Source organism: Pleuronectes platessa, chromosome 17 (genome assembly GCF_947347685.1).
Source record: "Pleuronectes platessa chromosome 17, fPlePla1.1, whole genome shotgun sequence".
In the NCBI taxonomy this organism is placed as follows: Eukaryota; Metazoa; Chordata; class Actinopteri; order Pleuronectiformes; family Pleuronectidae; genus Pleuronectes; species Pleuronectes platessa.
The window spans coordinates 23,095,870-23,109,555 of NC_070642.1; the positions used below are offsets into that span (position 1 = coordinate 23,095,870).

Below are 13,686 nucleotides of genomic sequence, written 5' to 3' on the forward strand. Positions count from 1 at the left end.
CACACACAAACACACGCACTCAGACAGGCTGTCAAAGAAGAGTGGACATCTCCATGAGAGTGATATATTATATTATGGTGAGTGATTTATTATATGATGTTATCATCTCCTCTGTCCACAAACCTTTCTCCAGTGTAGATTTGTAAATGTTTCATGTTTTCTTTCTACTGAGATAAATCAAAGTCTTTAAATAAAGACACATCTTCACTTCCTCAATGAGTCTGTGCATTGAGGTTCCATACATGCTTTTGACCAATCATGAGTAAGCTTATGATGACACTGCAGCCAGCCACCAGGGGGCGATCAATCTTTATTTACCGTCTATGGAATAAATACTTGAATGAGTTTAACACTTCAGTTTTTTCGTTGCGCAGCATTTTGTGAAACAGATTCTTCAGAAACTTTAGAGAATTAAAAAAAAGTTCTGGGAGCTGTAAAAAAAAACAACCACAACAATGCGTCCGTCCATCACTGAGATCTAACTGTGGGAGGGAGTTTGAACTCTGGAGCTTCCTGTTCGATCAGAGGTCTCCAACAGGAAGTGGTCACTCTGCGATGAAGTGCACGAAGGTGACAGGAAACGCTCCCCGTCGGCTCGGCTCTCCTTCAACGTGACCGATCTGAAACCAGAAGATTCTCTGGAGGTCAAACACACATCGGACATCACACAAACAAACACACATCGGACATCACACAAACAAACACACACTGATCCCAGCGCCGACTCACCAACCACTCACTGTCCTCCTCCCCCTCCACCACGATCACCTCCCCCTCACTGAACGTCAGCTCGTCTGGATTATCAGCTGAACAGTTGTAGATGGCCTTCACTCTCTGAAGCTTCTGCTTCTACACAACACAGACACACACACACACACACACACAATTAAATAATATGTCATTACACTGCTGTGAATGAAACAGAGGATCATAGTTCACACTGAGCGTCTTGGTCCCTGATGGACTCGGATCAGGTCTCGTTCTAAACCTGAGTCCTGAACATGAGTCTGATAAACTGAGGAATCAAACCAGCAACCACTGACTTCCTCATGAGGTCCTGAGAACCAGCGATGAGTGTGTTAGTTCCAGTTCCTCACACTGACTCTGAGGACACACACTGACTCTGAGGACACACACTGACTCTGAGGACACACAAAAACTGACTCTGAGGACACACAAAAACTGACTCTGAGGACACACACTGACTCTGAGGACACACAAAAACTGACTCTGAGGACACACTGACTCTGAGGACACACAAAAACTGACACTGAGGACACACACTGACTCTGAGGACACACACAAACTGACACTGAGGACACACACTGACTCTGAGGACACACACAAACTGACACTGAGGACACACACTGACTGTTGGGAGGGACGAGTGTTGCTGCTGCTGTCGTGGTCCAGGACTTACGGAGAAGGCGGTTCTGGGTTGAGGTGTTGGAGGACCCGGACTCTGAGGAGATCTGGACTGAGAACCTACAGAGACACAAAACTTACGTAAGCTGATGTGTTTCTGTGTGTGTGTGTGTGTGTGTGTGTGTGTGTGTGTGTGTGTGTGTGTGTGTGTGTGTGTGTGTGTGTGTGTGTGTGTGTACCTGGTTTGACCACAGATCGGGTCCTGACAGGTGGTCTTTGTGGAGGCTCTTTCACTGATCTGAAATCAGTTAAATATCGAGTTGAGTGATAATAACTCTGGGACGTACCATGTGACCAGTGTGGAGCGCTACGTACCCGGGGGGGGATCTGGGGGGTTCAGGAGACCTGGGTCCGGGGGATTTGCTGGGTTTGTGGCTGGGGACAGGAGGGGTTAGAGCTGGAGCTTTGTACTGGGGGGGTGGAGGTATGGAGGGTGGTGGTGGGACTGGAGGGGGGGGCGGGAGGCCCGACGCTGGTGGAGCAGGCAGCGGAGGGAGGGGGTTGTTCCTGGCTGAGGCGGTCCTCATTCCAAACAGACTGGACTTCCTGTTTCCTGGAGGGGGGGGAGGAGGGGGAGGAGCTGCTGGCAGCACTGGGGGAGAGGGGGGGGGGGGGCAGACCAGGAAACATCTTGCATCAAGTTTCAACCAAATTTAACTCAAAGTTTAACTTACAGAAAATCATTGAATCAAACAACAATCACAAGACAACAATCGAACACAAGGATACAAACAGTGCCCCCCCACAGAGGAGGCTGTGGGGGGGCACGAGGCCTCCGGCGGCGCGGCGCTTCACCCACCGTACATGGAGGAGTTCCTCTCAGGGGCGGGGGGGTTCGGGGGGTCGGACGACGACCTTTGTCTTCCGACGGTTTCCATCGCGGTGGGTTTACTGGGACCCGACACTGCAGACACACAACTCTACTGTCAGGGGGGGGGGGGGGGGTCTGATCAGCTGATCCACCATCTTCAACTGATCGTTCAAAATACTACACAACATTAAACGTCAAAATGGCGTCTGACCTCTGTGGGGGAACCTGGGGGGGAGCGGGGGGGTCGGCCCGGCCGGCAGCAGGTCCAGCATGGTGCCGTACGTCTCGTTGCTGATGATGGAGCTGGGAGCCGGAGGACGATGTTTGTCCCGCGCCACGCAGGCGGCGTCCCTGGCCAGCGCCGCCAGGTTGGGCTGCATGGGGGAGGGGCCGGGGACGAAGCAGCTGACCGGACGCTCCTCGCGGCGGTTCGGTATGGGCTGCTCAGAAAGAGGGGGGGGGGTTACACAACCAGAACATCTCCACAGGTCTGACCTCACCAGATAGAACCAGCTCACCTTGTCCTCCATCTCGTCCTCGCTCTCGTCCAGGTCCTCGTTCTGGAGACGCCACTCGTACTCCACATGGACGTGAACGTTAAACTTTCCAGTCTGAGCCTGAGTCAGCTGAGGACAGACATCAGGTCACACATGTGGACGTGAGGTTCTACAGCCGAGGTGTGTGGCAACGAGACACAACGACTAAAAGCTTCGAAACAACGACAAAGACACAAAACAACCACAACTGATGTCCTCTCACCAGCTCTTCACACTCGGTGTGACGGAGACGTCTGGAGATGTCCAGCGGCGTCTCTCCTGCTTCGTTTGCTGTGAGATGAATTAACAACAGTTTAGAAACGAAGTCTCAGCTCAAACCTCAAGCTACTGAAACAGAAGCTACATGATTGTTTGTGGACGTCTTGGACCCGTGTGGGACATGAGCTGAGCAAACACCGACTCTATGTAGGACAGTTTGTCTTCTTACTGATGGACCCGGAGGCCCGTCCCCTCAGCAGCAGCTTGAGACACTCCCTGTTGTCCGTCAGGCAGCAGTAATGCAGCGCGGTGCTTCCTCGGGACGTCTGCTTGTCCAGGTTCCCGCTGAAAGACACGGGGACAGGAAGTCACTTCATCTGACATCATGAAGCCATGTGACACCCGGCCAGCAGAGGGAGCTCCGGTCTGTGAGGTCTGATGTCACATGGTTGTTTAGGGACGAAAGAATTTAGTCTGACGTCCTGTCTTCTTCACCTACGTGGGCGGAGTCTACCTACACTTGACTCTGATTGGTTTGTGGACGGTGCATGACGTGGGCGTGAGGAGGGGGGGGGGGGGTAGTCCTCTTTATGTTTGAATGGAGACCATGGTAACATCCACATGGTTTGACTTAGGTATTACACAGTGGAAGGTGATCTGAACGGGTGTTAGCTCAATGTCTCGACCCCCCCCATCCGAGAGATGAATCCCGGCAGCAGGAGGAGAACACGTGTTCATTACACAACGTTCACAAACTTAGAGACTAAAACTAAACAATAAATAACTGGAGTCACCATCATTTGGTTTCAGCCTCCAGAGCAGGTTCAGATCCCCCAGGTGTTCAGACCACCAAAACCGAATCAGTTCATCTTCAGGTCAAACTGGTTTTAAAGAGACAACCTGAGAACACCAGGGCTCTGTCCCCTGACTGTCCCCAGACTGTCCCCAGACTGTCCCCAGACTGTCCCCTGCAGGGACGAATGGAAACTGAACTAAAACAAATGGAAGGTCAGCGTTGTCCCACGACGCCGCCCGGCTGTGCTGCAGCACTCACCTGTTCTGAGCCAGGAAGTCCACGATGTGGAGCGAGTTCCTGTCCACCATCCGGACCGCCAGGTGGAGCACCGTCTCTCCAGGTTCCTACAAAGAACAAACAGACCTTCAGGGTGGAGCACAGTGACCGCGTGTGTCAACCGTTCGATTCCCTCACTGTACTCGTACGTGTTCGTTGGGCTGCGGGGTGGCGTCCATCAGGTCCACCCCCTCAGCGTAGACCTGGAGCAGGGACAGGATGTCTCTGCTCCTGACGGCCTCGTACAGAGCCTGCAGCCGGGACTCGGCGTCGGCACACAGCCGCCGGGCGAAGCGCTTCTCCGTGTACTTGGCCGTGATGTAGTCCTTCCTCGTCTGCCTGAGAACCGGCGAGCACAGGGAGAGGCGGAGTCAGTGTGTCACCTGTTAACCCGGGTTTGATTCCCTCCTTCTGAATCACTCACATGTCGCTGCTCGGATCCGGTTTGGTGACGCCCTGCTCCGACAGGTCCGCCTCCATGATCTCATTGAAACTGGCATTTCCCACGTTCTTCGCCAACTAAAACGCAACATCATGGGTTCATCAGCGACCACACACACACAGACACACACACACACACACACACACACACACACACACAGTGAAGTGGACTCACCAGCAGCTCCGAGGTTCCCAGGACGTCCAGGTCCAGACTCTGGATCCTGGAGTAGTGGACTCCCATCTCCCTGTGGATCCCTGAGCACTCGATACAGATCACAACCCCCAGGTTAGTGGACAACCAGGTGGGACCTGAGGGACACACCAGAGACCAGCGTTAGAGACACACAACCACAGACACAACCACTACAGACACACAAAACAAGCAGCAGTAGTACAAGCAGTAGTAGCAGCAGTAGTACTAGCAGTAGTAGTACTAGCAGTAATAATACTAGCAGTATTAGTACTAGCAGTAATAGTAGTAGCAGTAGTAGTATCAACAGACCGGGGGCTCCACAGTCGCAGCAGTAGTACAAGCAGTAGAAGTAGTAGCAGTAGCAGTAGTAGCAGTATTAGTACTAGCAGTAGTAGTACTAGCAGTAGTAGTACTAGCAGTAATAATACTAGCAGTATTAGTACTAGCAGTAATAGTAGTAGCAGTAGTAGTACTAGCAGTAGTAGTATCAACAGACCGGGGGCTCCACAGTCGCAGCAGTAGTACAAGCAGTAGAAGTAGTAGCAGTAGCAGTAGTAGCAGTATTAGTACTAGCAGTAGTAGTACTAGCAGTAGTAGTACTAGCAGTAATAATACTAGCAGTATTAGTACTAGCAGTATTAGTACTAGCAGTAGTAGTACTATCAGTAGTAGTATCACAGACCGGGGGCTCCACAGTCGCAGCAGTAGTACAAGCAGTAGAAGTAGTAGCAGTAGCAGTAGTAGCAGTATTAGTACTAGCAGTAGTAGTACTAGCAGTAGTAGTACTAGCAGTAATAATACTAGCAGTATTAGTACTAGCAGTATTAGTACTAGCAGTAGTAGTACTATCAGTAGTAGTATCACAGACCGGGGGCTCCACAGTCGCAGCAGTAGTACAAGCAGTAGAAGTAGTAGTATTAGTACTAGCAGTAGTAGTACTATCAGTAGTAGTATCACAGACCGGGGGCTCCACAGTCGCAGCAGCCGTCGTTGCCACTCATCCTCTTCACCTCCCCCACGATGGCCTTGGTCAGCTCCTGGACGATGTTGTTCTCTCCTTCGTCCTGGTCTCCTTTGAACGCCTGGGTCAGCGCCTCCTCTTTGCTGTTCTGCAGCACCGACACCCAGCTGCACAACAACACAACAACACAACAACACAATTTCACACACTGCAGCAGAGACAGCTGCAGCTTCACTGCTGTGATACTTACACCTGACACTCGGCGTCGTCCTCGGCCTGGAAGTGATAGGTTCTGTCGTCTGGGGGGGGGGGGGGGGGGACAGGAGACGGACAGGAGACGGACAGGAGACGAGAATCAGACAAAAAGACGTGTTGTACATTTAAGGTGTGAGGAGTGTGGTGTCTGCAGCGTACGTGAGAACAGGTCGAAGCTTCTCTTCTCCTCAGGGTTCATCTTCACCTGGCAGGTGAGCAGGTTGAGTTTGGCTGGAGGTCTGTTGGCCTGCGAGACGAGGAGCAGGGAGGAGGAGAACCAGGGAGGAGAACCAGGGAGGAGAACCAGGGAGGAGAACCAGGAGAGGCCACAGATTAAAACAAAACGATCTTTGTTAGAACATGTCGACAGTACAGACAGTGAACGTCTGTATGAAGTAGATCTTGGTCCTGAAGACACAGAACATCTACTGCAGCACGTTCTGTTTGACGAGCAGTGCCTGGCCCAAAGACACTTCAGCATGATGGGGAGACTGGGATCGCACCTTCTGGCTAGAGGACAACCGCTCTACCCCCTCAGCCACAGCCAAATTCTGTCATTAGGTTCAACACTCAAGAGGTCAAAGGTCAAACGCTGATATACACGTCTTCTACAGTCGCACGTGATGGCTCCCAAAAGTGGAACCAAACATCTAGCTCCCCCCCTGGTGGCTGGCTGACAGGAAGTGCTCACGTAGTTACTGTGTAGCTTCTGGTCAGTAGGATGCTAGAGGTTAGCTTTTAGCAGGAAGTTCAACGGTTAGCGCTCAATGCTACAGTTAAACATGAAGACTGCCCACTTCCGGATGCTAACAGGCTAACTGGAGTAGTAGTAGTACTGGCAGTAGTAGTACTAGCACTAGTAGTACTGCTATCCCGAGCTATCTTGACAGAACAGAAGAAACTAAAAGAAAGAAATAAGAAAACAGAGACTTCTGATAGGACATGCAGGCCGGGGGCGGAGCTGGTCATGCACGAGGACCAATAGGAGAAGAGGGCCTGGGTCTTACCGTGCCGTGGCAGATGGTCAGGAAACCGTTGCGCACCGAGCACTTCCTCTTCTGCCAGACCTTCCTCAGCCTGAGGAGGACAGTTCACACGATGAAGAACACACTGCTGCAGTGACACATGAAGTTAACTCCCAGGCCCAGGTTCTTCTCCTGAGGGCTTCTGGGACATGGACCTCACTCACCCTTCACTCTTCTTGTAGAGGACTCCGGAGCACTCGGTGCCGTGGGCCTTGTTCCCCTGAAGCTGATGGAGGCTGTAACCTGCGCTCTGCTTGGCCTGAGAGTCCTGACCCCACGTTAAGTGTGAAGAAACAATCACATCATTTATAAAACATGTCCTTGATGGTCTTTAGATACAGTCACTGATTGGACGTTTCCTGCTGAGGTGCACTCTGGGAGTTGTAGTTGTGTAGCCCACCTCTTTGGACTCGGCCTGCAGTGAAGCCTTCAGGACGTCTCGGAGCTGGTTCAGCTGTCTCCTCTCTCCGTCCTGACTCTGTTTGATCTGAGGGACACAGACACAGACGCTTAGGGTTATGTTCTTCACTGTGATGTCCATCCTGGTCTCTGGTTCTCACCGTGGTCAAGTCTGTGGACAGCTTCTCCACAGAAGGTCTCAGACTCTCCACAGCCTTCAGGCCGTCCTGGAAAAAACTGAACACAGAAAAACTCCTCAAGCTCCAAAATAAATATGGACTTTTTTAAAAAACTACACAAAATTATACATATAACATACAAAAATAATATCATAATAATATACAGAAATCATGAATAGATGAAAAGCACAATTCTTCAAATGTATATAAATATTAATGATCTCATTGTTGTCGGTGCAGAAATTAAAATTGTATGAAGTTGAAAGAACCAATGAGATGTTTGTTTTCTCTATTTTTATCATTCTATAATTATTACATGTTTAAATTAATCATGTTTGACCAAAGTATTTCACGATTAGACTGAAAGGTTTTTAAAAGACATCTGCATGAAGGTGACGTACTTGTACTGAGCGTGGAAATACTTGATGAGGTTCTGGAGGAAGTCGACTCCTTTCTTCACTTTGATCTCGTTCACTTTGAGGAGATACTGCACAGAAAATTCCTAAATTATTTATTGACAAAAAATCCGAATACGATGAGATGAGAAAATCCCGACATCATAATATAAGAAAAAATCTGAATATGAAAGCCCACTTCTGCCAATGACGAGTGATTAAAACATGAGATCCTATAAATCAAAATAATCCTCAAAACAATGAGAAACTTCATCATTTCTACATTATGACTTAAATCATAAGTAAATAATAATAATTCACAGGAACTTGTTGTTCTTTTGACTGACAAACCTGATGAAGGTGTGAACCAGTGTCATCTGACGTTAGTTAAAAGACGTGTAAATGAGCGTGACCTCTGACCTCTGGATGACCTCACCTCACACATCTGAAGCTGGAACATCCGTCTCTCCTTCTCCATCTCCTCTGCGATTTCTCCTCCACTGAACTCGGTCCGGATCATCCCGTGCTGCTTGGCGTGCTCCCTCTTCTCCTTCTCCAGCTTCGCTCTGCAGAGGTCAAAGGTGGAGTCAACACTCAGAAACCATTACAACCACTGGTTTGAGCTCTGTGTCAAAGAAGAAGAAGAAGAAGAAAACGAAGAAGAAAACGAAGAAAGAGAAGAAGAAGAAGAAGAAGAAGAAAACGAAGAAGAAGAAGAAGAAGAAAACGAAGAAGGAGAAGATGAAGAAGAAGAAGAAGAAGAAGGTGAAGGAGAAGGAGAAGGAGAAGGAGAAGGAGAAAGATAAGAAGGAGAAGTAGAAGAAGGAGAAAGAGAAGAAGAAGAAGAAGGAGAAGGAGAAGAAGAAGAAGAAGAAGAAGAAGAAGAAGAAGAAGAAGAAAACGAAGAAGAAAACGAAGAAAGAGAAGAAGAAGAAGAAGAAGAAGAAAACGAAGAAGAAGAAGAAGAAGAAAACGAAGAAGGAGAAGATGAAGAAGAAGAAGAAGTAGAAGGTGAAGGAGAAGGAGAAGGAGAAGGAGAAGGAGAAGGAGAAAGATAAGAAGGAGAAGTAGAAGAAGGAGAAAGAGAAGAAGAAGAAGAAGGAGAAGGAGAAGAAGAAGAAGAAGAAGAAGAAGAAGAAGAAGAAGAAGAAAACGAAGAAGAAAACGAAGAAAGAGAAGAAGAAGAAGAAGAAGAAGAAAACGAAGAAGAAGAAGAAGAAGAAAACGAAGAAGGAGAAGATGAAGAAGAAGAAGAAGTAGAAGGTGAAGGAGAAGGAGAAGGAGAAGGAGAAGGAGAAAGATAAGAAGGAGAAGTAGAAGAAGAAGAAGAAGAAGAAGAAGAAGAAGAAAACGAAGAAGGAGAAGATGAAGAAGAAGAAGACGAAGAAGAAGAAGAAGAAGGACAAAGAGAAGAAGAAGGAGAAAGAGAAGAAGGAGAAGGAGAAAGAGAAGAAGAAGAAGGAGAAGGAGAAGAAGGAGAAAGAGAAGAAGAAGGAGAAAGAGAAGAAGAAGAAGGAGAAGTAGAAGGAGAAGGAGAAGGAGAAGGAGAAGAAGAAGGAGAAGGAGAAAGAGAAGAAGAAGGAGAATGAGAAAGAGAAGAAGAAGAAAGAGAAGAAGGAGAAGAAGGAGAAGTAGAAGAAGGAGAAAGAGAAGAAGAAGAAGGAGAAGTAGAAGGAGAAGGAGAAGGAGAAGAAGGAGAAAGAGAAGAAGAAGGAGAATGAGAAGTAGAAGAAGGAGAAAGAGAAGAAGAAGAAGGCGTTCCCCTGCAGACTGAGAACTGACAGCAGCGGGCTCCTCACAGTTTGGTCTCGTAATCCTTCCAGGCTTTGTCGAACGGCTTCTTCAGGTCCTGCAGGAGGAGAAGTCACATGATCAGTCAGAGAGGAAACTGAGTCCTGCTTCATTTCATTTATTTTACTTATTTGAATTTAAATAAGTTCAGTGATTAAAGCTGAAATAATCTGCGCCCATACTGACACATATCACATGACCATTCACATCCACTGGTCATGTGCTGTCAACAGGAAGTAGATTGTCTCCCTCCTCTGAAGGAGGAACAGTGAAGGTGAAGAGTGTGTTACTGACAGGAAGTATTACTGACAGGAAGTGTTACTGACAGGAAGTGTTAGCGACGCCTTGTGTTCGCCGCTGGTAGTCGAGTCATGTGACTGATGAGAACCAATCAGGAAGAGAACGTGGGCCTCATCTTTGACTCTGAGAAAGTTAGCTTTGTTTGTGGAGGCAGTGGAGACGTGAGGTCCTGATGATTTACAGTCTGATGTTTGAACTATAAGTTTCTGTTTAAAGCCTGAGATGAAACCTCTTCAAACCTCGTCAGGACTTTAAAACACTGCGATGTTTGAAGAGTTCAGGCTGATGAAGGAAAGTCAACACAAACCCCTTTGACTCCTTTCAGGTCGCCCTTCAACAAGCTGTCCAGAGGGAACGTGATGATGTTGTTCATGTTCTGCAGCTGTGGACAGAGAAGCATGTCAGCGCTCACACGTTCCACACTTCAGATCCACTCACGTCCATGTTCTAGTTCCTCACCAGGTTTTTGAAGAGCGCCGTCAGCTCTTTGGTGAAGATGGCAAACTTCAGGAAGGCGGAGCCAGCGTCTGCGTCCTCTTTGCGGACATAGTTGTCCCCGAACTTCTCCAGTGACTGGACGTACTGCTCCTCGTTGTCCACATGAGCTGAAACACACAGGAAGTCGATGAAGGTCGACTTCAAACTTAACTTTGATGTTCTGGCTCCACCTCGTTCTGAATCCTCCTGAATTCATGTTAACTATCGTTCACCAAAAAGATTTTTCGTACTTTATCAATGAACTTGATTTTGAAATGATTTGAACCCATCAGTAAATAGGAATTCAGCTCAGGTCAGTATGTGTCGAACGAAGACATGAAAAGTTATCAGCAAATATTTCGATTATCAAATATTTCAAAATGAACTATAGGAAAAAAGTATCAAAATGAAAATAGTAAATATGAATATAAGGAGTCTTTGTTCCAGATGAAGAAGGAGACGCTCCGCAGCCTCTTCTTGTCTTTCCCCCCTCGGCATGCTGGGACAGGAGATCGGCATGCTGGGAATGCTGGAGGTGAGTCTCCACCTGCTGAACACAAACCCACCAACCACCCTGATCTGCAGGACTCCTTCACTGAGTGGTGGTTTCTATTGTAGACATGTGGTGGCTCAACATGGCTGATGTAGATCCAAATGTCACGAGGAGGAGGAGGAGAAGAAGAAGTTGTTTTCTCTGAGAGGCTGACGCTTCACGTGTTGGTTCCATGTTTCCTTTGATCTGTTAGTTTTAGATTCTCATTGTAATTTTGGGACTAAAGAATCCTTCGTCCTGTCGCCATCACCTACGTGGGCGGAGTCCAACTATACTTGGCTCTGATTGGTTTATAGACGGCGTCTTACGTGGGCGTGTTGTCAGTTGGGGGGGGGGGGGTAGTCTTTCTGTTTGAATGGAGAACATGAATGAAGCGCTTCATCTGGTTGCCATGGTTCAGGCACAGAACTCCACAGCATTATGTGTTTTAACACACTTTGAACTTTATAACTTTATTGATATGTGGCTTAGACAGGAAGTGGCCGACTCACTCTGACCAGATGTGTTGATGGACTTTACCGACTTCTTGATCTTGTACAGAACTGATCGATCCACGTCCAGAGCCTGAGGAGGACAAACAGAAACATTACTCCAGAACCAGAACCAGAACCAGTCCTTTCCTGTCGCCGGACTTTGTAACGGCTGTTTGGAAAGCTGCTGAATGAATAAAGTTATTATCATTGTTATTATTATTACAGTGAATCTCCATGTGATCTACACCAGTGTCTCCAGACTAATATGAGGTCACGGTGAAATCAAATCAGTTCTTCTGAGAGTCGATCGAGCATTCGCTCAAAATGAAAGAGTTTCACTCAAGACGTTCTTGAGATATGGTGGACATGAGAAGGACAGACAGATGGACAATATGAAAACATATTGCCACCGGCCACTAGGTGTCGCCAGCGCAGAGGAATTAACAAAACAGAAACAGAAAGAGTCTTCTGTTGTTATGTCAAAACTGAGTAACCAGAGGTAATCAGATTACACTACTCCTCCAGGACGACAGGGACCTGAGAGCAGAACTAAACATCTGAAACACGAGCTGTGATTGGTCGACAGGAAGCTACGATGTGAGGGGGAGCTAAACTTCAGATGGACGAGTGAAGACGAGACGGACGACGCCCAGATGAGCTTTAACTCCGGGGGGTGAGACAGGTCGTGTTGGGACTCGACCAGACGTGGGAGGCTCCACCATCGCCCTGGGGAGGAGAAGCTCCCAGCATGCAACAGGAGTGGGAGGAGACAACGAGCTGTCCTGACTTGTGAGGCTGAATGTGAAGAGACATTTCCTGCGATGGAGTTTTGACCTGGTGTCATATGAAGACACCGACACGTTAGCAACACGCTAACTCTGACTGAACCAGACTCACAGTTCTACGTTCAAAGTTCTTAATCAACCGTTTACTACTTAAACAACAAAAACATAGTTTTCAACTCCAGTTAACGGAGTGTAAAGTCGAGTGTGGTTGTTGTTGTTGTTGTGTGTTGTTAAAGAAAGTGTTATTATTTATTAGATTCTATAAAATGTCTTGGATCCGGTCCCTGATCCAGATCTGCGTTCTTCTCTGACTCGTAAACATCAACACCAACACGTTCAGTGGAAACTAACAAACAACAACAGGAGGGGACGTTTATGAGTGTGTGATTTGATCTGAGTTTAAAGTTGTCATAATGAGACTGAGTCACGTTCACGTTTAAAAACCTTTAAAAACCTCCTGAACCTGGTGTGGTGACTCCCTCCCTCTGACCTTTGACCCTTTGTGTGGCAGTTAACACACAGTCACTGATCATCAGTGTGTTGCAACACAACGAGTGTGAGCAGGAGGAAGTTCACTCACTTCCTCTTCTGACTGAAAAACACTTTTCTTGTTCTTTATCTTCAGTTCAAACAAAATAATTAACTCCATTTATTGTCCTATGTCCCTTATGGGGACACAGCAGGTCCCTAGTGTATTGATTGTGTGTGTGTGTGTGTGTGTACAGTGTGTGTACAGTGTGTGTACTGTGTGTGTACAGTGTGTGTACAGTGTGTGTGCTGTGTGTGTGCTGACCTCCTCCAGTGCAGCCACTGTGTTCCTGCAGTGGATCATCCGGGTACTGAAGCTGGACGTGGTGGGGGCGGTGTAGTCCTCCTGAGTCTCGGAGACGAACTCTGTCACACTGATCAGCTCCGGCATCGTGAGCGCGCACACGGTCCCGCGACAGAGAGACGGGCTCACAGGGACGAGGACACTCAGCTGGACGGACTCACGCACACCACGCACACGTCCCCCGCATAGAGCTGTCAATCACTGGAGAGTCGAGCACGATCCTCGCGCTGCTGCCACACCTGAGGAAGAGGGCGGGGATACCGGCGGGGGCGGGGCTCTATCTGAGGAAGTCACAACATGGGCGGTGTTTTCTCTCAGACCACGCCCACAGTGTAATCAGAGAAAAAACATTTGATTAATGAATAATAATAATAAAATAAAACAGCCACTGAAACATGTGTTCATATAATAATCCATTACACTGAATATCAACACCACCAGTGACTGTGTATAAATAATACATTTTAATTTAATAAATTTATATATTTCTATTTCAAATTTACCATCTTATTTAAAAAATGGCTGCATTGTCTCTCAGATAGAATAAATAACTTCATTAAACTT

General features: G+C 47.7%; 1 protein-coding gene across 1 annotated transcript; it reads right to left on the reverse strand.

Moving 5' to 3' along the window:
- Positions 1-293: 293 nt before the first annotated feature.
- Positions 294-13,371, reverse strand: asap2b (ArfGAP with SH3 domain, ankyrin repeat and PH domain 2b). The gene is made up of 28 exons (XM_053444521.1): positions 13,084-13,371; positions 11,524-11,596; positions 10,462-10,607; positions 10,310-10,384; positions 9,711-9,760; positions 8,348-8,477; positions 7,918-8,003; positions 7,499-7,574; positions 7,339-7,425; positions 7,103-7,206; positions 6,921-6,990; positions 6,073-6,160; positions 5,909-5,957; positions 5,659-5,825; positions 4,680-4,813; positions 4,488-4,582; positions 4,213-4,402; positions 4,046-4,131; positions 3,221-3,336; positions 2,996-3,063; positions 2,755-2,862; positions 2,448-2,676; positions 2,225-2,329; positions 1,741-2,017; positions 1,605-1,663; positions 1,421-1,485; positions 730-849; positions 294-620 (listed from the first exon to the last, which is right to left on the reverse strand). The coding sequence occupies exons 1-28, from the start codon at positions 13,207-13,209 to the stop codon at positions 546-548; spliced, it is 3,054 nt and encodes a 1,017-aa protein (XP_053300496.1). The 5' UTR covers positions 13,210-13,371; the 3' UTR covers positions 294-545.
- Between the last annotated feature and the right edge of the window lie 315 nt (positions 13,372-13,686).